This window comes from Lactuca virosa, chromosome 9 (assembly GCF_052849685.1).
Source record: "Lactuca virosa cultivar CGN04683 chromosome 9, Lactuca_virosa_CGN04683_v6, whole genome shotgun sequence".
NCBI lineage: Eukaryota > Viridiplantae > Streptophyta > Magnoliopsida > Asterales > Asteraceae > Lactuca > Lactuca virosa.
In genome coordinates, this window is record NC_136434.1 from 51,312,072 (window position 1) to 51,337,841 (window position 25,770).

Below are 25,770 nucleotides of genomic sequence, written 5' to 3' on the forward strand. Positions count from 1 at the left end.
AAAGACAAAATTGTCATTATAAAAAAGTTCAAAACAAATTGGACCTAACTCACAATAAAATGAAAAGTTTGGACTTTTAATACACTAACTTTTTTGGACTAAAGTGAAAATTTTGACCTAACCACAGACACCATTTGTGCAGTTTTGTCTATATGATATTAACCCCATGGTAGATCATAGAGGGTTCAATCGGGTCGATTTATATATGATATTAACCCCATGGTAGAGGGTTCAACCACACAAAGGGGTTGAATGTATTTGTTTTTATAGGAAGAGACAAACAATAATTCACATGAACTTATAATCTATTTTCAAATATCATTTACATTTTTTTAATCTATAAACAAAAAAACAACATACAAATGGAATTGAATACCATTTTAGTAATTTCTCCAACGAATTTGACCACTTCATTTCTTTTTAAACATTCTGAGAATCCGGTACAAGTTTTTTTACACAAAGAACTTGAATTTATGAAGGATAACACAAAAAACCTGTGAATAATTATACGAAGAAGGTTCTCATTTCCCCTTCCCTATACTCTATCTTTACACCAAACAAATCACAATAACACAGAGTACTTACTCACCACAGCAAGATCTGCTCGCACACAAAAAACGACTTCCAATTGTAGAATTGTCAATGTTACTTGAGGGCTACAAAAGGTGCATTGATCAACCTTAATCCTTGATCCCGATGCACTTGAGCATTTTGGTCCATAGCCCCACCTTCTCCTTCACTTCAAGTGGATTAACAGGTTCAGAAAACTTGGCAGCCTCACTAAGCTCCTCAAACGCGCTCACAAGATTCTGAAGCCTCGCAACAAACTCGATCAACAATGAAGTAAAAGTCGCAAGAGACAACGCACTTGCACTTTCATAAGTCCTCACTTCACGCACATTGAGAATCGTGTCACCAAGAATCGAAAGCCGTGAAGGCCAGTGCGTCTGGTTCTTCAGCACATCTTCCGACGATCCCCAATGCACCATGGACGGATGGGCAGACATATTTGGAACATTACGGTCTTGGGTTTTGTATGGAAGCGGTGGTTTTGGGTTTAGGTTTAGGTTTGCTTCACTGAGGGAGTTGATGACATTTGGTTTGATTTCGTCTTCTTTTAGTTCTTGAAAACGATCGGGATCTTCAAACTCTTTTGGCTGTCTTCCAGGTGCCCATTTCTCAGAGTTGACGAGATGATAAGATTTTTGGTCGATCATCATTTGTAACTCCTCTGCAGCCTCGTGAACTTTCTCAAGCAGGTCGACGTCGGGGCTTAGTCTTTCCAGTTTCTCCACTTTGCTTCCTAGCTCACGTAAGATTCTTGCGCCTTCTGTACCCACCTTCTGGATCTCGTTTTTGAACATGTTTCTTAGTTCAGCAGATGCCTATATATCACCAATCAGTTTCACAGCCAAAATACGGAAGGTAAATCAAAATGTAGAGCTAACCATGCTTTTGGAAGTAAAAGAAACGTAACTACATCTATGAGGATTCTTAATTAATGATAATACTAGGACCAAAGTTACCTGTATTTCTGCAAGTATACAACCATGCATTGCCATGACCATAAACGCACAATGCCTAAGCGCACCACTGACTTTGACATAATTTGACCACGGATATCTCAGCATTTTGTAACGTCCGTGTGGTGGTTCCCAAACAGCAAACCCCAGCTGCAAAAAGTGAGCTAAGTCACATTCATACTTAATTTGTAAACAAAAAACAAACCCATATATATATATATATATATATATATATATATATATATATATATATATATATATATACCAGAGCATCTTCTTCACTTGTAGACTGTACTGCCGATCTATATCCACTATATAAAGGGTCATCCAAGGCCTGATATACCAAGATTTTTGAAGGTATTCTTTCGTATCCAAAATGTTGAAGGTAATTGTTAACACATCCTATAAAAGTTAATCTATTGGTTAAATCGGTATTAATCATGGTTTAATTAAGACTAAAATGGAAAAGATTTACCTTCTAAGGAAGTAGCAACGCCCCTAAAGTTCTTCACTACCAATTTATGCAGATCTTCACCAGCCCAAATCGGATAAACACATATATTAACAATCAAACACACACCTGCCCCTACTCCAATTAACAACAATCGTGAAACAGCTGTTTGGACAAAATGTGAAGTCCCTGACACGAGTACTATACAGAATGTTAACATAAAGACTCTGAACCCGTATTCGTATGGCTTCATTGATGGGTACATTTTCACATAGCTTGATATAGAACCTGAAACGGAATAAAGTTTGCGACTTTAGTGAAGGAAATTGCGAAAGAGGTGTTTAAAGTTTAAACCGACCTGCAACAAAAATGCTGACCACAATCACGACCTCTTGCCACTCCCCAGCCCACATGGAAACTTGAGCGATAGCTAATGCAAGAACGCCGGCAGAAAACGTCCCCAAAGCACGGTTAAATCCTTTGCTAAGTGTTGCTCCTATGAAATATTCCGATTCCATCAAGTTCAATCAGATCAAAACTAAACAAGGGTGTGACGATTGAGATCTTGGAATGAGGAATTAATTAAGGTTAGTTACCTATGCTGAATTCGAAGACGACGATGACAGTAAGGATTGCCCAGATGGAATACTGAGTGATATAAGTAAAGGGTTCTTTGAAAAATATAAGAACAGAGACGATAGCAAGTGCCAATCCCGATTTAGCAGCAAAGATGAACTGTCTGGGATCGGAGCGGCCCATCTCGTAAGCGTTAACAAGGAACAGTCGAACATTGGTCCACCATTCCTGGAGTTTACCGACAAGCGAAGTATCTTCGTTGTTGGTGGAGATATAGGATTCATTGAAAATACCTAATTCCGAGTACCCCTTTCGAGATAGCAACCTTTCTTTGCTTTTGTCTGTAAAATTACGCGACATGGATCCAAGATTGGCTGCCATTTTCTGTGCCTGGATCTTTATGAAAGAGAAGTGAGTCGCATGGACGTGGGTATATGCAGAGAGATGCAAGATTGAGCAGAGAGGGAACGGAGGAGGAGGAAGTGGATGGTGATCGGAGGGGAGAGGTGGGAGAGCATTATGAAAGGGAAGGAAGTGGGAAGACAAGGGGAAGAGGATCTCTGACTTTCAGATCTCTGATCGGCTGATCCAAACCGCCCAACGACTCCTATCTGGATTAAACTTAATAATACTTCATATTATATGTTGAGTGACTTATCTATTTTACCGAGTTTGGTGTTTTAATCAAGTTCGTTATTTTTATCAAGTAATGTAGATTTCTATTTATATACTTATCTAATAATACATAATATACACTAGTTAATTTTTCTAATGTTTTTTAAAGAATAGCTAAAAATCAGAAAAATCTACTCAATAGCTATAATTTTCACAGGATACCACTAGGCCTGACAATCGTGTCGTGTTCGGGTTGGCGTGTCGCGGGTTGGCGGGTCAAAATATGTCAACCAAACACGACCCATTTAAATATACATGTCACGGGTTGGCGGGTCACGGGTTGGTGGGTTTGGAACATAAACCCATAAATGACCCGTCAACCCATTTATTTATACGAGTTCACAGGTTGGCGGGTTTGTGGGTCAGATTTGGGTTCGTGGGACCGAATTTTAGACATTTAAGTCTTAAACATCCAGATGAAAATTAAAAACATTCATAGAAACATGTTACAGACTTAGCTTTATAGGTTACGACTTACGACCTTTGACCATCCACCACAAGTCAAAATGTCAAAACAATCAAATGGTCTATGAATCAATGGTATACATTATATAATACTTATTAAATATTAATGCTTGATACATAAATACATTTAAAAATAAAATATTTTTTTTATTTAGAATATAAACGGGTTGGCGGGTCAACCCGTTTATTTTTTGAGAAACCCATATATGACCCGTTTAATAAACGGGTTGGCGGGTTGAAAAACTCAACCCAAACCCATTTATTTCGTGTCGTGTCGCAGGTCGTGTCGCGAATTGCCAACCCTAGATACCACCTATAAAAACTTGGTTGCCTACAAATGTTATTATTATTATTATTTTTGACAAAAACTATGTCGTTTTAATTAGTGTTGACTCCAAAAAATAATGTGGCCTGTGAAAATCTCTAACTTCTGCAGAAATATGCAAACGACTGTATTTTCTGAAAAAACATTTTTCATGTCAAGTGGAGTGCGAAAATCAGAGATTATACTGTGAAAATCAAAATTCATGCTGAGAAAATCAGAACTCGTACTGTGAAAATCAAAATTTGTACTGCAAAAATCCATATAGCACATTGAATGCTATTTATAAGACATTATTTTGATAAACAAATCACTATCCACATCATATCCCTTTCCTATTTTTTTTAGCAAACTTTTCACTGGCAAAATTTTCCAACTTATCTGTCTTGTTAACAAAACATGACTTTAAATATTTCAGATGAATATTTTATTTTTATTTATATCGGTGGTTCATGACATTCAGAAAATGAAGAATTAATATATGTTAAACTGCTTGTTAAAAACTTCGGTGTGAAATTTCATCAGATATGAAATTCTCAAATTTATTGGTCAAACATAAAACAGGTTTGGTAGACATACTAATATTTGTTGTCCTTCCAACACCCTATATTGAAGTATGCTATTGAGATAGCTAATGAGGGTGATGTCAAACGTCTAAAAAGGATTATTCAACAAGTTTCAACTAGTGTACATTTGTCTTTGGTGGATAATGATCCAGTGGAGGAGTCATAAACTGTTTAATACAATGTCGTTATTCGATATGCTGTTGGCGGGAATTGATTTAGCAGCGAAAGAGGGTCTGGTAGGGAAATAGGGAAAAGCTTTGTTGACAACAGATCCAACATAAGAGGTAGCAACGATTGTAACAACCCAAATTTTTAAAAGAAATTTTTCATTTTTAATTAACCAAAACACTTTCCACAAATCACGTAATCCCAAATACAATTGTTTTCAATTTCATAACAACAAAAACTTTATTTCAAAACATCAGAGTGTCCCATAATAACGCCTGAGAGAGAGTGCATGTCGCGCCATCAAGCCTTGCCCTTGCCTTTAGGCTCAGATGTACCTGAAACAAATCCACAAACTGTAAGCTAATGCTTAGCGAGTTCCCCAGAGCATACCCCGCCTACAATCCACATATCACATATCATATTATCTATAAAAGCCACATATATCACATAAGCCATGCATACAACATATAGGGATGTCATGGGCTCGTCCCCAGGGTCTTACTCTAGGATGCCATGGGCTCCCTACATGGTCTTACACCTAAGTGCCATGGGCTCTCCCATGGTCTTTAATAGGAAAGCCATGGGCTCTCCACATGGTCTTACATCCGGTTGCTATGGGCTCTCCCATGGTCTTTAGTAGGAAAGCCATGGGCTCTCCACATGGTCTTACATCCAAGTGTCATGGGCTCTCCCATGGTCTTCCATACAAGCATACCACATATACAACTAGCAATCATATATCATAAAATGGGCCGGCCTTGGTGCCTTAGACCATTGGTATGGTGAGGAGACTCACCTCTCAAATGCTGAACTGACAAGCTAAGATCAGAAATATCCCACACACTGCTCCAACTCAACTGCCTATAATCATCATGTGATCAACTTGTCACAATGCCGAAATACCATAATTATCTTCAATGTCAACCCTGGTCAACAGTCAAGGTCAACAGTCCATGTTGACCTCAACTCGTCGAGTGCATCCAGCAACTCGTCGAGTTAACTGAATAATTCTTCAACTCGCCGAGTCACCTAAGTAACTCGTCGAGTTCATCAAATGTCCAGAAAACCTAGAGTCCATTCAGACCAAACTCTAATCCTTCACTGCACTCATTCAGAAGCTCGAAAACGGGCAAACCCCACCCCGACTCGTCAAGTCAACTAAGGGACTCGACAAGTTCCTTCAGTCCCTTTTGTGTTCAGCCCTTTTTAGTGGGGTCTAAGGTCTCAAACTTCAGATCCAACCTCCCGTAGTGTAATTACCACGTAAAGTTGCAAACTTTACGTGCATGCAAGGTCTTCCAAGGCTATAACATCAAAACTAGGCTTCCTACAAGGTTTTTGTGCATGGAAAGGGCCTAAGCTGGATAAAGTGAGCAACTTTATGTCCTTGGGGACCTAGAGAGGTCCAGATATGGAACCATATCCTTGTGATAAGTCCAGATTCGAGTATGACCCCATTTTGCACCAAAAGTGACCATATCCTTCAATGAAATGAGATCTAAGCAAACAGAGATCAAGGTGGTAACTTTTTACCTCTAAATGGATGCTCACAACCAGTAGATGCCGGATCCCAAGCGTTCTCCTCTCTTCAAGCTCTTCAAACTTCAAGTTTCCTTCTCAAAAGCACAAGTTTTACTCTCTAAGACTCACACACACTCAAGGAAGCTCAAAAATGCAGCTAGGGTTTTTTTCTGGGCTGTAAGGACGATGAGGGAGGCTACAAATGAGCCATAAGTCCTTTAAATAGGGTACAAACCCCTTAAAATTAGAGTTTCTCTCTACAGCGCCTACTCGTCGAGTCGGGGCCTTCCGACTCGTCGAGTAGGGTTTAAATTCCGCGTCCTCATAATAGTCTCTACTCGACGAGTTTGAGCTCCCCAACCCGCCGAGTCCATGCAAAAAACCTTAAAACTTTGATAAATTAAATAATACCTGGAACAGGTATTACAAATCTCCCCCACTTGAACTAGACTTCGTCCCCGAAGTCTGCTGGCCTAAATAAATCTGGGTAGTGGTCTCGCATCTCGTCCTCCGACTCCCATGTCCATTCGGAGCCCCTTCGGTGCTACCATTGCACCTTTACCAGCTTCACTTCCTTGTTCCGAAGAACCTTGGTCTTCCTATCTAAAATCACAACAGGCCTCTCAATGTAGTTCATGCTCTCATACACCTGAATGTCGTCCAGAGAGACGACTGTGGCCTCATCCGTGACACACTTCCGAAGCTATGACACATGGAAGGTGTTGTGAATCTGGCTAAGCTCATCCGGCAGATCCAAGCGATAGGATACCTTGACCACCCGGGCCGTAATCCTGAACGGTCCAATATATCGGGGCCCTAGCTTGCCCCTCTTCCAAAACCCGATGAGTCCCTTCCATGACGACACCTTTAGTAGCACAATGTACCCCACCTGTAACTCAAGGTCCGATCGCCGCCGGCCAGCATAACTTTTCTGACGTCTCTGCGCGACCCGCAGCCGGTCGCGCACATGCTGAATCATCCCAGTAGTCTTGAGCACTACCTTAGTCCCCATGACCCGGTGTCCAACCTCGCCCCAACAAACCGGGGTCCTACATCTCCTACCAAACAACATCTCAAACGGGGGTCGGTCGATACTGACATGGTAACTGTTGTTGTATGAAAACCCTGCCAACGGGAGATATGTATCCCAACTCCCTTTAAAATCCAACACGCATGCCCGAAGCATATCTGTAACACCTGGTTTTGAAAGTGTCCAATTGTGTCTTCGGAGGCCAAGGGTATAAACGTAATCTGGCGATTCGGTATTTTATGGGGTCTCGAGTTTTTTTCGAAAGGTTTTAAGGCTTCAGGTGTACCTAGGAGCGTAGGGCTTCTTACTACCTTTTCGTGGATATAAAGTTCGTCGGAAACGGACTTAGAACGAAGAAGTTATAATACTTTGAAGTTGTTGGCATAATTGGTCCCTGAATGGAAAAGCTTGCATATCAGCCCATGCATGCAAGGTGGCAGCCAGGTGAGTACGCCCATCGTAAGCTGGGGTACGCCCAACGTAGTGCTGGATAATGAAATGCGGGTGCGAAAGACGTACGCCCAACGTACAGGGAGTACGCCCAACGTACGTCCAGGATCTCCAAAACCCTAATTTTTAGGGTTGGCTCACTATTTAAAGCACCTTAAGTCCATGGGGGTGCGCCTCCCTTTCATTCTCAGAGCCTTAAACACTAATTTTGAGTGGTAGCTTCATCCAAGAGTGTTGTAAGCTTTGTGGGTGCATTTTGGGTGGTGTTTGGCCCATTTTCAAGAAGATGGAACTTGTTGCAAAGATGGGAATCAAGGAGGAGCTTATGGATCTGGCTTTTGGGACTCATTCTCAGGTTGATGAAGGTATAACGCTTTGAACTTGATCATTCATCTCTTAGATCTACCATTTGTGAGTTTTTGTTCTTTTTGGTCCCAAGTGTGAGATATAGTGGTCTTGATTTCATTCTACGAGCTTTGAGTTGCCCCTCTTAGTGTTTCTGAGGTTCAAGGTCCATAAAGTTGGCACCTTTAGAGTTTAAGACCATCTATGTTGGAGTTTGAGCCATTTCCATGAAAGTAGAATGCTATTTGGTCTTATTGGGGGCATGCAAAGTCACCAAGTCAGTGACTTTATGGGTTTAGACATTATGTGGGACTCAGATCTGTGGTTTGGACTTATGACTTAAAGCATTAAGTGCTTAATGGCAGAAGTGAGACTAAAGGGTAGTACGATGGGCGTACAAGCCAGTACGCGCAGCGTACAAGCCATTAAGCGAGTACGCGCATCGTACTGCTAAGTACGCCCTGTGTTCTCAGCAAAGTTGGGTTTCAGACTTTGGGCTTCGGGTTGGGGCTATCTGTTTGGGCCTAGATTCTTGGGATCTAATGGATCATTAGAGTCGTTGTGTTCTGGACTAATTGAAGAATTGGATCTTAGGTTAAGGCCCAATAAGGAGCGTGGGCCCAATTTGGAAAATTGGGTCATTCATGGGCCTTTATGGATTTTATGGTTTTGGACTTTGTGTTTGGGCCCTGTTGGGCCATCAGGTTTTAGGGTTGATATTTAGTTGTAGACTATTGGGTTTGGGCCCAATTTATAAATTGGGCCATTAAAGGACTTATGGACATTATAGTGTCGGGCTTTTGTTTTGGGATTGGGCCTTAGTTTTGGCTCATACTGGGCCTGGGGTAGAATGGTCATTTTACCCCATGCATGGATTAAGGATTATGGTATGGGACCCAATTGCTAATTGGGTATATTGGCTGGTAGTGAGAGCTTGAGAAGCTGGCGGGGCAGCTGTAGCGCCCGCAGATTCGGACTAGTCAATTTAGAGACGATAAGCGTCAAAAATGACTTTTTTTATAGAGGATTATTTAAAATAAATAATCTTAACTAAGTTGTAGTATATGTCACAAGGTTTTCGTACATATAAAGAACGCCAAAATCCGAGTTATAATGAAGAAGTTATGACTTGTCAAAGTTTCGCGACAAAACCGGCACGACACCGGGAATCATAAAAAGTGAGTTTATGATAGAGTACTTTTTATCCTTAGGGTTCTAAATGAAAATTTTAGAGTACATCTCCACCTTCACGTGGATATAAAGAACGTCAAAAACGGAGCTCGTATGCAAAAGTTATGGCCTTCCAAAGTTATAGCTGTCTGAGGGCAAGACACATGGCAGAAACCCTAGCCGCCTTAAGTCACGACGTGAACATGAAGTTCACGACGTGAAATGTGTCAGGGAAACTAATCGGCGCTAGAAAACACGTGTTAAGGCTACATGATGACTCATGGAAGTTCACGACGTGAACCTATCATGTTCACGACGTGAATGGGCCCAGAACAGCCTATAAATAGCGATCAAGACCCTTTCATTCCTTACACCTTCTACTTTCTTTCTCTCTTGTTTGCTGAAGCCGTTTTCGCTTCCCGAGCCCGGCGATCACGAACCGCTGACCGTTTCTAGTTAGATTCTATCAAAGCACGCTACAAGTGAGTGCATATTACTTTTATCTTACACATAGATATGAAGTATTTTATATAAAATTACGTGCTATGTGTGCATATTATCTGAATAACTGTTGTCTATGCTGGATGATCGATTTTATATACGTTTTAAATGATTTAAACTGTATATGTATTTTATATCTACAAATATGTTGGGGTAAAACATGGGTAGATAAAATAGTTGGTGTGTGATGAAAAATGAGTTGGAAGATGAGATGAAAGGCGATATAGATCATGAGATGAGGGTGAGAGGTGAAAAGTGAGAAAAGCCTTTACCCAAACGTTGGCCCCGTCATCTAGCAGAGTATGGATGACAACCACAGACTATTCTAGACAGTCCAATGGAACACTAGCAGGCTCACAACCTATAGGTGTTGTGAACGACGTGTTCACCCGATGTACTCTAAAAACCCTGGCGACTATGAGACTTTGTGCCTAAACCCTGGCGACTATGTGACTTAGTGCCTTTTGTATAAACCCTGGTGACTATGAGACTTAGTGCCTAAACCCTGGCGACTATGCGACTTAGTGCCTGTTGTATAAACCCTGGCGACTATGAGACTTAATGCCTAAACCCTGGCGACTATGCGACTTAGTGCCTGTTGTATAAACCTTGGCGACTATGAGACTTAGTGCCTAAACCCTGGCGACTATGTGACTTAGTGCATGGGGGTGCGCCTTCCTTTCATTCTCAGAGCCTTAAACCCTAATTTCGAGTGGTAGCTTTATCCAAGAGTGTTGTAAGCTTTGTGGGTGCATTTTGGGTGGTGTTTGGTCCATTTTCAAGAAGATGGAACTTGTTGCAAAGATGGGAATCAAGGAGGAGCTTATGGATCTGGCTTTTGGGACTCATTCTCAGGTTGATGAAGGTATAAATCTTTGAACTTGATCATTCATCTCTTAGATCTACCATTTGTGAGTTTTTGTTCTATTTGGTCCCAAGTATGAGATATAGTGGTCTTGATTTCATTCCAGGAGCTTTGAGTTGCCCCTCTTAGTGTTTCTGAGGTTCAAGGTCCATAAAGTTGGCACCTTTAGAGTTTAAGACCATCTATGTTGGAGTTTGAGCCATTTCCATGAAATAGAATGCTATTTGGTCTTATTGGGGGCATGCAAAGTCACCAAGTCAGTGACTTTATGGATTTAGACATTATGTGGGACTTAGATCTATGGTTTGGACTTATGACTTAAGGCATCAAGTGATTAATGGCATAAGTGAGACTAGAGGGTAGTATGTTGGGCGTACAAGCCAGTACGCACAACATACAAGCCATTAAGCGAGTACGCGCAGCGTACTGCTGAGTACGCCTGCTGAGTACTCAGCCAAGTTGGGTTTCAGACTTTGGGCTTCGGGTTAGGGCTATCTGTTTGGGCCTAGATTCTTGGGACCTAATGGATCATCAGTGTGGTTGTGTTCTGGACTAATTGAAGGATTGGATCTTAGGTTAAGGCCCAATAAGGAGCGTGGGCCCAATTTGGAAAATTGGGCCATTCATGGGCCTTTATGGATTTTATGGTTTTGGACTTTGTGTTTTGGGCCCTGTTGGGCCATCAGGTTTTGGGGTTGATATTTACTTGTAGACTATTGGGTTTGGGCCCAATTTAGAAATTGGGCCATTAAAGGACTTATGGATATTATAGTGTCGGGCTTTTGTTTTGGGATTGGGCCTTAGTTTTGGATCATAATGGGCCAGGAGTAGAATGGTCATTTTCCCCCATGCATGGATTAAGGATTATGGTATGGGACCCAATTGCTAATTGGGTATATTGATTGGTAGTGACAGCTTGGGAAGCTGGCGGGGCAGCAGCTAAGGAATTCATGCGGGAAGCTTCTGCAGTACGAGGTGAGTCTTCTCACCATACCAATGGGTCTATGGCACCAAGGCCGGCCCATTTTATGATATGTGGTACACTAGCTGTAGTAGAGATATGTGGTATGATAGTTAGCTTTATGCTAAGTGGTATGCTAGTGATTATGTATATTATTGCATGGAAGACCCCGGGGGGAGCCCGCGGCAGTTAGATATAAGACCATGTGGGGGGAGCCCATGACATTCCTAGCTAAAGACCATGGGGGAGAGCACATGGCACTTAGGTGTAAGACCATGTGGGGGAGCCCACGACATCCTTATATGTTTATGTATGTGTTATGTAGTATGATAGATACTTCTGTGATATATGATATGCTAGTTGATTATGTATGTTATTGCATGGAAGACCCCGGGGGGGGGGGGGGGGAGCCTGTGGCAGTTGGATATAAGACCATGTGGGGGAGCCCATGGCATTCCTAGGTAAAGACCATGTGGGGGAGCCCATGGCATGAAGGTATAAGACCCTCGGGGAACCCACGACATCCTTATATGTTTATATGCATGGCTATGTGATTGATATGGTTTGTGTGTGGGGTATGCTCTGGGGGACTCACTAAACTTTGTGCTTACGGTTTACAGTTTTGGTTTCAAGTATCATCGATTTGGAAAAGAAGAGATCAGATTGATCGCAGTGCACACACCTATGATTTCCGCAATGAATGATTTTGGGATGAACTATGATAAATGTTTTACTTAATGATGATTTGAAATGTTTGAAATGAATGATATCAATGTTTTAACTATATTAAAAATGAAATTTTTACCCTTGATTTTTGGGTCGTTACAAGTTGGTATCAGAGGCTTGGTTTGAGGGATTCGGACATATTTTCGGATGTGTCTGAACTCAAACTGAGGATCTGTAAAGTTTTTAAAAGAAAAATGTTTTCAAGGAAAAGTTTTCTAAGAAAAGAAAGGGTGTCGTGCATGCAATCAACCGAGCTCATGTAAGTTTCCCAGAATACCCATATATGTTATCTGTTATGACTTGATTTATGGATCTGAGAATCGCATGCTAGTTAGGGCTAGGGAAGATGCCTTTATATGTTGTATGAGCTGGTAGACTTGCATGCCTTTATATCTGTTGGGTTTTGAGCATTCTAACACTCTAAGTGTACATGCAACCCTAAGTACCTTGGATCTATGTTTTCTCCATTATACATACAATTATGAACATCCAAGGTATTATCCTAATCTAGCATACAAAATAATAAATATAACAAGATAGAATACATACCTCTTTGATGTAGAATGTCTTCATAAAGCTTGAGTGCCTAGTGCCCCAAGTGTGACACCTCAAATGGTTCACACAACACCAAATACACTTGGAATAACTTGAGAGAAACTTGAACACTCCTTGAAATCGTCTAGCCCTCACACTCACACATTAGTACACGATTTCTTGAGCCATGGGATTCTTTTATATGGTGGCTATTAGGGTTACACCATGTAACTCATAACTTTACCCATTCCTTATGCTCCATGGATTTTAACCTCCATGGAGTATCCATGGGTCACCCCATGGACTTAGTCCAACATAAGGAATCTTGGATCACAAGCCCACATATATAAGAATGAATGATTTACACAATCAACCCATATATTTAATTATTCTCCTTTTGATCACTTAATTAATTCCAAATTAATTCTTGATCAATACTAATTAAATAACCTTATTAATATATTAGAACTTATAATATATTAACCAACCTTAAGTGTTATTTCTCTCATTATAGTCTATCCAAATGCATGATGCCATGCAACCCAAATGGACCATGCCGGGTCGGGTCAAGTCTTACCAATTATAGTTATGGACTTAGACATTAATCCAACAGTCTCCCACTTGGATAAGTCTAAAAATATTATTGCGTATGACTTCAGGAACCGATCAACAATCGTAGCTCTCAAAAGCTTCTGTCGAACTCTGACCTTGTCGATGAACTCTGACCTTTGTCAATGACTTGTCCATTAGATAAGGGATCATATATTCCTCCATTCTAGATATCATATGGACTGAGACATGGATTATCAATCATTCTCTCTGTCCATTTGTTGTTTCCCGATTTCCGATTCATGATGACTGACTGATTGAACAAATCAAATCAGTCCTGGCTTGGCCAAGCACTCACATGTATCATCTTTAAATCATCGAGGGGCCCACATATATCGCTTTTATCCCGAAGGTAAAAGGAATGGATAAACTTCGACTCATATGGCTTGTTCTACTACTTGTTGAATCATACACAAAGGCACGTTTTATAACATCGAGTTACCGAATGCGTTTTCGTGCAATCAATGTACAACCAACTCATAGTAACAACTCATATCTGTAGGTTTGAAGAATATAAGATATTATCGTCTCATGATCACTCGTGATAAAATCCATGAAGTGATTCAAATGAGCGCGGGTTGAATCCAATACTCAGAACTTATGAGTACTCATGAGTGTTGTAGCACCACTTTGTCCACCAACTTGGACCTCTACAAACCAACCCATGACAGTCTTGATTCATATCTACTTCCAACATATGACCGACTGTGGATGGTTTGAATAACTTAATCATTCAGGAAGAGCGAGTTAGTTATTCTGGAAGTCAAAACATGCAAAGTGAAACACAAGAATAAATGAATCAAATATGGTATCAAACCCTATGAATATAAATAAACACTTTTATTTATCACCATACTGATTACTCATTATTCATTGTTTCGGTTTTATCAACTTTATACTTGAATTAAAAACACTAGTTGTCCCATGCTCCAAGCATGTACACTATGTTTTTCTTAAACAATAGCTTTGCCATACACCAAGTATGCACTCTATGTTTGTCTATGATCCTTACTTTGTGAAATAAACCAATTGAACATAATTTCAACGATTCTAATTTCACACTCCCAAATCCTTATCGAAAAATGTGAGAATTTCAAATTCCTATCATTTATCGAAATCTGTTTAGATTTTAAACTTATATGCACTGACCCTCCTGTAATGAATATGTACAAAGTCACAAAGACTTGTCAACAGTCATTATAAGGTATTCCAATGGAGATCAACTCCATGGAAACTAAGTCTCATATTCAAAGTACATTGCTTTGGACATGCTTCTTGCATTAAGTTTTCTAATCTTACACAGATAACTTCCACCTATGGAGACAATTCCATATTCTCATTTTGACTATCACTTCTGAATAAGAGATGCCTCTCTTCAGAATATGTCAATATGGTCCTTCCAAAATTAGCACTATACTTCCAACTGTCCCTGAGCAACCAATCTTTGGTAAACCTCAGATTGTCCTCGACAATTGCTTAATCATTTTAGTCATATCCAATTCTAGACCTTTTCCCTTCTTAATGCCTCTGGGCATTTGGAAAAATTTAGAAATGACAAATATTATAGCACATGCAATCGATCCTGTACCCAAAGCAAATGGTACACGATTCATGATGTCTCACATAAAGACATGATTCTAGACCAGTCTTTTGCTACAATATTTTTATTTGCCATGTTCTCAAAATTTGACTATGAAGAGGGATGCCGTAATCATAATCGAATTTTGAGAACGCAATATATAGAATTTCCTTAAGTTGAACCAATCCAACATGAAATTCATATATATATTCTTGACTAAAGATGATTAAGGTCTCAATCTAAGCCTTTATAACTAAAATGAAGTATATCCTCTCCCTTAATTATAGCAAAACAACTTTTTCAATCCCTGCAGCCTCACGAATTGAAACTTTTGTTTTCTATAATTAACATTGCTAACTTGCAACACTAACAATAATTATCATGCTCCCACTAACATGATGATTATTAGCATAACACTTATGCTCCCACTAGCTTTGACATGTACTCAGAAATCAGCTGGACTTCTAGAAATCAATACTTTATTGACTTTCTTACCAAAGTTCAGATTTCTGATACGAGATGCTTTGATAAAACTTTATCAAAATCATACACCTTTCCTTAGATAGCATGCATGTGTGTCTAAACAATTTCAGAACTATGAAAAGGGATGCCGTAATCATAGTCTCAATTGTTTAGACCTTTTGCCATCTGCTTCAAATCTACTTGGTGGAAGTGTTTCCTCACCATCATTTTCATGAATCGGAGAGAAACCTTATGACCCTTAGATTTTATGGTGTATGTGTTCTTATCCATGTGAATCGTCAAAACCATAGTCACAAGACAAGGATAATGACAAATCCAAACTCATATGGACTGAACTTATGCAATCTTAACTTCTTGCCACCTGGCAGTACAGGGCCTGCCATTGCTTCCAAGTTGTTATGCAACCAATTGAGAACTTTCAGAACTCCTATGCAAAGCCAACTTTAACTGGAATGGGCACAGAATATGTCAACACGATAGGTTATAAACCTCAAGTCGTGTGCTAGTGAAGAACCTCAGGTTTTATTCTTGATTAGTTCTTGAAATTCTTTTTAGGATCTTTAAGACTCCCACTATCCTCTTGACATATAAGACTATCTTGCCAAATATTCAAGAGATAGTGCGGATTCTTTATCAAGACAAACACTTCACACAATTGGCCTTAGTTGGTCTTTGTTTTATCCAAAACATCACAACTTACCAATTTCAAATGTACAAGAGTAGGACACTTTTACTCTTACATTTGACAAGTGTTTTAAACCTTTCTTTAAGATATGTCACTCAAGTTACAATATTGGAGTATGACTCTAAGAATTGTTTTGGAATGAAGTATGACTCATCTTCCTGATCTAACCATTTCAACAATTCATGACTCCTCTTCTTAGTCATAAGAATGCACTAAGATGACCTTTAGAGGACTAATTGTGATATGATTTCTAAATCATTAAGATCATCACAAACATGATACTAAAGTACTCTCCCATCTTTTCAGATTTGAGAAACTTTTATCTTTCTGCCTAATTTGATTCTTCCCATTCGTTCTGCCATACATTGAGACTTTTCCAATGTTTCAGAATTATACTTAAACTTGTAAGTATAACCATATTTACTAAACGTTAGTAAATCAAATAGTCTTAACGAGCTTTGTGGTGGACATGACCAGTGCGCAAGAATGTGTACTCGATCCCTTTAGTCCTTCACTTGACTCACACATCCATGTGAACAAGTAATTAGTCTTGATTTTCCAATGCTTGAAAGTTCTCATTCATCATACTATTCAACTTGCATGATTCCAAGTTTCGGTCCAATTGAAACTTGGGTGATGAGGAACTTTCCTGATTTGGTAAATTTAGACACTACCACAAATGAAAGAATCAAATCCATTTTCCAATATTGCTGTCAGTGGAATCATATAAGCAACAATTTTCCACAAATTCCATTGTAAGGATACTTCAAATAAATAAAATTAAACAATTTTCTTTTATTTTAAAACTTTGCGGAAAAACTTATCCTTACAATCCACATGGAAAATTGTTGTTATCTATTCCTTAGCAATATATCATAACTTCTTAAGTAACTGCTCAAAATTCTGATGCGATCGAAATCCACCTTCGCGATCAGAATCAGCATATACTTCCTTTAAGATTTCTCTCTATTCTTTGATTCTTAAAACATCAACATGTGACCCAGTCACATCATGTAATGAGGATCTCAGAATAGAACTTAACAGAGTTAGATAATGGGCTCTACCTGATGTAGAGTCAAGCTTATTGACTTTAACATCCTTAGGTAAATTTGGCAGCTTTGCAATCAACGCCCCTTCCTTTGGCAAAATAAACATATGGACCCTTTGGTAATGGGACTATCTCAGACTTAGCCTTTCTCTTTACCATTTGGTCAACCGGATTGACTATGGCCAATCCCTTTCCATTGGGAAGAGAATGCTTTTTCTGGATTTCCAGTGTCACCATTGTCACTGTCCATAAAGTTTTTGGGAAGTTGATCTTCTAATCAAATTTGCTTTACTATCGTTCCAAATCATTGCTGATTCAGCAGCACCAAGCAAATAGATATGATCATTAAGGTTCATGTCATAGTCTGTTTCATAGTAGTCCCAAAGGAACTCACTATGTGACTTAGAAAGTGATTGAACATCCAACTTTCTCAAGACTTTGACACCCAACTCTCCCGGCTTGTCAATATGTGACTTCATCTCTAAGATGTGATCACACATAGACCTTGCTTGCCATTAGGGCTTGAGTGACCTTGAACTTGTGGGTTAGGGAGAATAATTGGAGGAGGTGGAGGAAGAGAAGTATGACTTCCATGAGGAAGTCATATTCATTAGGAAAGCTTGGTTTGGGAAGATCATTGTTGTCTAAACCAGACATCAACAATGGGAGAAATTCACGTAAAGTTGATTTAAGTCCTTAATATAACACCCAATATGATATATTAAGGCTAGGACCCAACAAACTATTTTATAACTTGGAAGAGGGATGCCGTAATCCAAGCTATAAAATATTTGAAGGTAGGTGAATGACGATTCACCAATTTCCACCAAGATAAACAAAATGTATTATTAGGTTTTAATTGGTTTTGAAACTCCTAGATTCTTTTGAGATTCATTGAACTTTTCAATGGCATGTTTCAATCTCGAGTGTGCCCTTCAGGTTTTGTGACTGGGATGCCGAGGATCACAAAACAAGGTGTGAAGTGACCATGCAAATATACTTGGTACCCTTAATATTTACCCCTCAATCGATGTGCCGGTTAACCACACACGCTCCAACGATACTATGATAAACATTAAGTTACCCTTTTCCTACCTTGTTAAGTCCAGGTTAGTGTGCCGGTTAACCACACACGCTCCACTAACAGCTTAAACAAAGTGCAAAGTGTAATTTCATGGATTAGCACCAAATTCACATTTTCCTAAGTAACTAAGATTGGGTATTAATAAGAGTTTAGTTACTTAGTATTTATCATTAATACTTTTAATGAAAGGAGAATTATAGTCCTTGTCCTACCCGTTCGGCTAACGACCCTCCACCAGTCAAGGAAGCGGTGGGTGAGAGTGGACACCCATTAAACTGCCATTTTATAGGCAGTAACCTTATACCCCCCTTATAGACCGGCTTCGTGAATGAGGCCTACTAACGGTAAGACTGACTTTACTCTTATACATATATATAAATATTATCAACTTATAATATTATAAAGTATAAGGGTTGAATTTTAACTTTTAAAATTCTAAGGGCTAACTTGAAATTAAAGTATTCTTAAGTGAAAACTTTTCAAATTCCAAAACTTGAGGGCAAGTTTTGAAACTATTCAAAACTAATTAATTCCATAACTTATGAGTTTAAAGTAGTTTTAATTAATAAAAAAAAACTCTTCAAGTTCCATAACTTGAGGACAAGTTATGGAAGACTTTAAACTAATTAATAAAAAAAAAACTTTTTTTTATTGTAACTTATGGAACTAATTAAGGTTACACTTTTTTTTTAATTTAATGAAGAGACTCTTGAACCTCCATAACTTGAGGACAAGTTATGGAGTCATAAAACCATTTAATTAGAACTAGACTCTTCATTTTGTAACCTTTGCCAACTTTTATGAGTTTTATGATTCTTAAATGTGACTTTTCATATAACTTGAGGACAAGTTACAAAAACACACTTTGGAATCAACTCTTAGATTAAAATGGATTGAAAACAACTATTTCTATTAATCTAAGAACCTCATAAGAACAAGATAATTCAAATCATCAATCTTCAAGAAATTAGCATGAACATACAAACTAATACAAATCTTGAAATTATGACAATTATCTTAGAAATTGGATTAGCATGAACATTACCACATCAAAAACAAGTTTATAAGTCCAAAAACATCTTAGGGTAATGTTCCTAGTCCAATTCCAGCCAAAACAATCGAATATATGCATCCAACTCGATTTTTCAGCTACTTTTGCAAGTATAACAAGAAAACAAGCCTAGGCTCTGATACCATTGTTGGGTTTTGAGAATTCTAACACTCCTAAGTGTACATGCAACCCTAAATACCTTGGATCTATGTTTTCTCTATTATACATACAATTATGAACATCCAAGGTACTATCCTAATCTAGCATACAAAATAATAAATATAACAAGATAGAATACATACCTCTTTGATGTAGAATGTCTTCATAAAGCTTGAGTGCCTAGTGCCCCAAGTGTGACACCTCAAATGGTTCACACAACACCAAATACACTTGGAATAACTTGAGAGAAACTTGAACACTCCTTGAAATCGTCTAGCCCTCACACTCACACATTAGTACACGATTTCTTGAGCCATGGGATTCTTTTATATGGTGGCTATTAGGGTTACACCATGTAACTCATAACTTTACCCATTCCTTATGCTCCATGGATTTTAACCTCCATGGAGTATCCATGGGTCACCCCATGGACTTAGTCCAACATAAGGAATCTTGGATCACAAGCCCACATATATAAGAATGAATGATTTACACAATCAACCCATATATTTAATTAGTCTCCTTTTGATCACTTAATTAATTCCAAATTAATTCTTGATCAATACTAATTAAATAACCTTATTAATATATTAGAACTTATAATATATTAACCAACCTTAAGTGTTATTTCTCTCATTATAGTCTATCCAAATGCATGATGCCATGCAACCCAAATGGACCATGCCAGGTCGGGTCAAGTCTTACCAATTATAGTTATGGACTTAGACATTAATCCAACAATATTTGCATCGGTACCACGCCTAAACCTGAGATCGACGCATCACAGTATACCACCAAATCATCTAACCCCTCAGGTAGTACTAGAATCAGAGCCTCACATAACCTCCGTCTCAGGGTCTCAAAAGTCAACTGCTGATCCGCGCCCCATCGAAATGTCACATTCTTCTTGGTCAAGCGGGTCAATGGCACAATAATCTTGGAGAAATCCTGGATAAATCTCCGATAATATCCCGCTAAACCCAAAAAGCTATGGATCTCGGATGCGTTATTCGGTACTTCCCACCACATCACTGCCTCCACCTTGGTTGGATCAACCGAAATGCCCTCCTGATTGATGATGTGCCCCAAAAATTGTACCTCTCGCAGCCAGAAATCACACTTGCAGAACTTTGCATAAAGCTTCTCCGCCATCAGAGTCTCCAATACCTCCCTCAGATGATGCTCATGCTGCTCCTTGGTCTTAGAATATACCAGGATGTCATCAATAAAAACGATCACCGACCGATCCAACATCGGTCTATACACTCTGTTCATAAGATCCATAAATGTTGTTGGGGCATTGGTGAGCCCAAATGGCATCACCACAAACTCATAGTGCCCATACCAAGTCCTGAAAGCTGTCTTCGGTATATCCTCATCCCGAATCCTCATCTGATGGTATCCCGACTGAAGATCAATCTTGGAAAACCAAGACGCACCCTGCAGCTGATCGAATAAATCATCGATCCTCGGTAACGGATAACGGTCCTTCACCGTTAGCTTGTTCAGCTCTCGATAATCAATGAATATCCTGTGTGATCCATCCTTCTTTTTCACGAACAGGGTCGGAGCTCCCCATGGGGAACTGCTCGGACGGATAAACCCTCGATCTAGCAACTCCTGAAGCTGTGTAGATAGCTTCTGCATCTCAGGCAGAGCTAGCCGGTAAGGCGCCTTAGGTATTGGGGCGGCACCCGACACCAAATCAATACGGAACTCCACCTGCCTCTCTGGAGGCACTCCAGGTAATTCCTTGGGAAAGACATCCTGAAACTCCTGTACAACCGGTACACTACCCATATCTGTAGTGGTCTCAACCCTTGTATCAGAGATATAAGCCAAGAATCTCGAACAACCCTGATGAAGCAATCTCCTAGCCCTCACAGTTGAACAGAGGGTTGGCCCCTGCGAGGCCCTCTCTCCATGAATAACCAGTTCTCCCCCACTTGGGGTTCGAACCATCATTAGTTGGCGCTTGCAATCAATCATGGCCCCATTAGCCCCCAACCAATCCATCCCAACGATCACCTTCAGTCCTCGCAAGGGTATCAGGACTAGATCAATACGAAACCTCTCTCCGAGCACATTCAGGACGCAGTCTCGATACACCCTCGCAACACTCACGGTACGGTCATCCACAATCTCCACCTTGAGCGGGGAATCCAAAGTTCCCGGCACATCCCGAAACTTCTTGCTAAGCGCAAGAGACACAAACGATCCTGTAGCTCCCGAATCGAACAAAACATGAGCCGACATACCATTGATCAAAAAGGTCCCTATACATAAGCACAATGTACACATAAGCAGTGTAGATAAATATAGAGTAGAGAAGAATAAACACATACTAGCCACGACGTCTGGCTCTGCCCGAGCCTCCGCCTTAGCAGGGCGGCCATCTGTGATCCTCAGTGTGGTGGGCGCAGGCACCACCACCGCCACCGCTCCTCCCCCTCCCTGCAACCTCGGACAATCGGACCGTTTGTGGCCGGTCTGGTTGCAGTGAAAACAAATCAAGCCCTTCTTGGGGCAATCCCTGATCACGTGGCCCGACTGACCACATGCATAGCATCCCGAGCTTGCCGTCCGACAAGCCCCACTGTGCGGTTTACCACACTTGGCACACCAGCCACGACCCTGCTGGAAGGATCCGAGGTCTTAGGCTTTTTAGCCTTACCCACTACAGTCTGTGCCTGATCAGGCTTCCGCTTGGTGTGGAAGTCCAACTCCATTTCCCGCTTACGGGCCTTCTCCACCATCTCGTTCAGGGTTTTGCACCCTGTAAAGCTCACAAACTCCCAAATATCATCCCTCAGCATGGACTGATACCTCGTCCATATCCTCATACGTAGCCTACTGTGGGATCAACAAAGCTCATTCCCGAAACTTGACGGTGATCTCCGCCACAGTCTCGGTAGTCCGCTGAAGGTCATGAAACTCCCTCACAAGCCGTTACACCTTAATAGATGGTGCAAAATCCATATCGAATCGCCGAACAAACTCGGCCCATGTCATCTCAGCCATACCGGCTGCTCCCACCTGCCTGGTCACCTCTCCCCACTAGTCTCGGGCTCTGTCTCTCAGCATACATGAAGCAAAACACACCTTTGCCGCATCAAGGCAAGAACTCGTGAGCTGGGCATTCTCAATATCCGCCACCCAGCGTCGGCTAACAATGGGGTCGCTGACCCCGAAAAACTCCAGCGCCCCGCACGCCTTGAACTCCCAAAACAAGGGAGTTCGGGCCTCGACCTGGCCCACATCAATCTTGGCTCCGAATGACCTAAGCCTCTCCTCCATAATCTCCATCATACCCTCCTTGGGGAACTACTTACTTGGCTCGGTCGATCACGCGCGTTGCACTCTCATCTTTTCCATTCTTTAAAAGTTTTAACTTTTATTTTATTTTTGAAAACAAATTTACCATTTCCTTAGTTTGAGTCCTGACACACCCGAGAGTGTGCCTGAATCACTCAAACCAAGGCTCTGATACCAACTTGTAACAACCCAAATTTTTAAAAGAAAATTTTCATTTTTAATTAACCGAAACACTTTCCACAAATCACGTAATCCCAAATACAATTGTTTTCAATTTCATAACAACAAAAACTTTATTTCAAAACATCAGAGTGTCCCATAATAACGCCTGAGAGAGAGTGCATGTCGCGCCATCAAGGCTTGCCCTTGCCTTTAGGCTCAGATGTACCTGAAACAAATCCACAAACTGTAAGCTAATGCTTAGCGAGTTCCCCAGAGCATACCCCGCCTACAATCCACATATCACATATCATATTATCTATAAAAGCCACATATATCACATAAGCCATGCATACAACATATAGGGATGCCATGGGCTCGTCCCCAGGGTCTTACTCCAGGATGCCATGGGCTCCCTACATGGTCTTACACCTAAGTGCCATGGGCTCTCCCATGGTCTTTAATAGGAAAGCCATGGGCTCTCCACATGGTCTTACATCCGGTTGCTATGGGCTCTCCCATGGTCTTTAGTAGGAAAGCCATGGGCTCTCCACATGGTCTTACATCCAAGTGTCATGGGCTCTCCCATGGTCTTCCATACAAGCATACCACATATACAACTAGCAATCATATATCATAAAATGGGCCGCCTTGGTGCCTTAGACCCATTGGTATGGTGAGGAGACTCACCTCTCAAATGCTGAACTGACAAGCTAAGATCAGAAATATCCCACACACTGCTCCAACTCAACTGCCTATAATCATCATGTGATCAACTTGTCACAATGCCGAAATACCATAATTATCTTCAATGTCAACCCTGGTCAACAGTCAAGGTCAACAGTCCATGTTGACCTCAACTCGTTGAGTGCATCCAGCAACTCGTCGAGTTAACTGAATAATTCTTCAACTCGCCGAGTCACCTAAGTGACTCGTCGAGTTCATCAAATGTCCAGAAAACCTAGAGTCCATTCAGATCAAACTCTAATCCTTCACCGCACTCATTCAGAAGCTCGAAAACGGGAAAACCCCACCCCGACTCGTCGAGTCAACTAAGGGACTCGACAAGTTCCTTCAGTCCCTTTTGTGTTCAGCCCTTTTTAGTAGGGTCTAAGGTCTCAAAATTCAGATCCAACCTCCCCTAGTGCAGTTACCACGTATAGTTGCAAACTTTACGTGCATGCAAGGTCTTCCAAGGCTATAACATCAAAACTAGGCTTCCTACAAGGTTTTTGTGCATGGAAAGGGCCTAATCTAGATAAAGTGAGCAACTTTATGTCCTTGGGGACCTAGAGAGGTCCAGATCTGGAACCATATCTGTGTGATAAGTCCAGATATGAGTATGACCCCATTTTGCACCAAAAGTGACCATATCCTTCCATGAAATGAGATCTAAGCAAATAGAGATCAAGGTGGTAAATTTTTACCTCTAAATGGATGCTCACAACCAGTAGATGCTGGATCCCAAGCCTTCTCCTCTCTTCAAGCTTCTCAACCTTCAAGTTTCCTTCTCAAAAGCACAAGTTTTACTCTCTAAGACTCACACACGCTCAAGGAAGCTCAAAAATGCGACAAGGGTTTGTTTCTGGGCTGTAAGGACGATGATGGAGGATACAAATGAGCCATAAGTCCTTTAAATAGGATACAAACCCATGAAAATTAGGGTTTCTATCTACAGCACCTACTCGTCGAGTCGGGGCCTTTCGACTCGTCGAGTAGGGTTTACATCCCGCGTCCTCATAATAGTCTTTACTCGACGAGTTGGAGCTCCCCAACTCGCTGAGTCCATGCACAAAACCTTAAAACTTTGATAAATTAAATATTACCTGGAACAGGTGTTACAACGATAAAACATGTATACGTATCTCTCCAATGATCCCACAATGTTGGTGGATATGTTGCATATGAAACACTAGTACGTGAACAATTCAATCCACAAGTCGTTTATGAAAACCAGTTTATGATGAGATAAATTCAGTACGTTAATCATGGATATTATGTGTCATATCAAATGTCGTTAGTACCATATCAAATGATGATAGTACCATATCAAACCTTAGTAGTTCCACACCAAGCGTCAGTAGTTTCACATCAAATGTGGGTAGAACCACAAATCCATTATGTTGATCCATTAAATTATCAAAACTTGGGTGATGTTTATAATGTTACATGTAATCATGATGATAACGATTATGCATGTTAAAATGAAGGTGGTAATGATGATTATATATAAATTGATGAATTAACATATTAAATTTTTTTAAGCATATTAGACATAGAAGCAGATGATATTGAAATTGAATGGCCGATTATAGTAAAAAATACACACAAAGACCATTTTTTGGTATACGGATATACTAGCATATCCTAACCCGATATATTCAGTCGATCCATCACACAACCAAAACCCGTCAGATTCAATAATGGTTTTACAAATTTACAAAGACAAAGAAGCTCTTCTACTGGAACTAGGAATGAAAAATATTGAGAATGAATTTTAGTTCAAAATTATTAGAGCTACAAAAAAAGAGGTTTCAAGGAGCATGTGTTGACAAAAATTGCCAATGGTATGTTTTAGTTGTAAAACTGGACGACTGAGCATGTTACAAATCTGGAACTTGTGGACCATTACACATGTTCGTCAACACAATTGAACCCAAACCATTGCCAAACAAAAGGAGAAATATTAGGACGTTTAGTTGTAAATGTTTGGGGTATTGATCATGGCAGAGTTTGTCGTGGGAGCGAC

General features: G+C 40.3%; 1 protein-coding gene across 1 annotated transcript; it reads right to left on the reverse strand.

Moving 5' to 3' along the window:
* Positions 1-287: 287 nt before the first annotated feature.
* Positions 288-3,169, reverse strand: LOC145136804 (aluminum-activated malate transporter 4-like). The gene is made up of 6 exons (XM_079070919.1): positions 2,571-3,169; positions 2,333-2,470; positions 1,999-2,262; positions 1,789-1,925; positions 1,527-1,673; positions 288-1,385 (listed from the first exon to the last, which is right to left on the reverse strand). The coding sequence occupies exons 1-6, from the start codon at positions 2,929-2,931 to the stop codon at positions 681-683; spliced, it is 1,752 nt and encodes a 583-aa protein (XP_078927045.1). The 5' UTR covers positions 2,932-3,169; the 3' UTR covers positions 288-680.
* Positions 3,170-25,770: the final 22,601 nt, after the last annotated feature.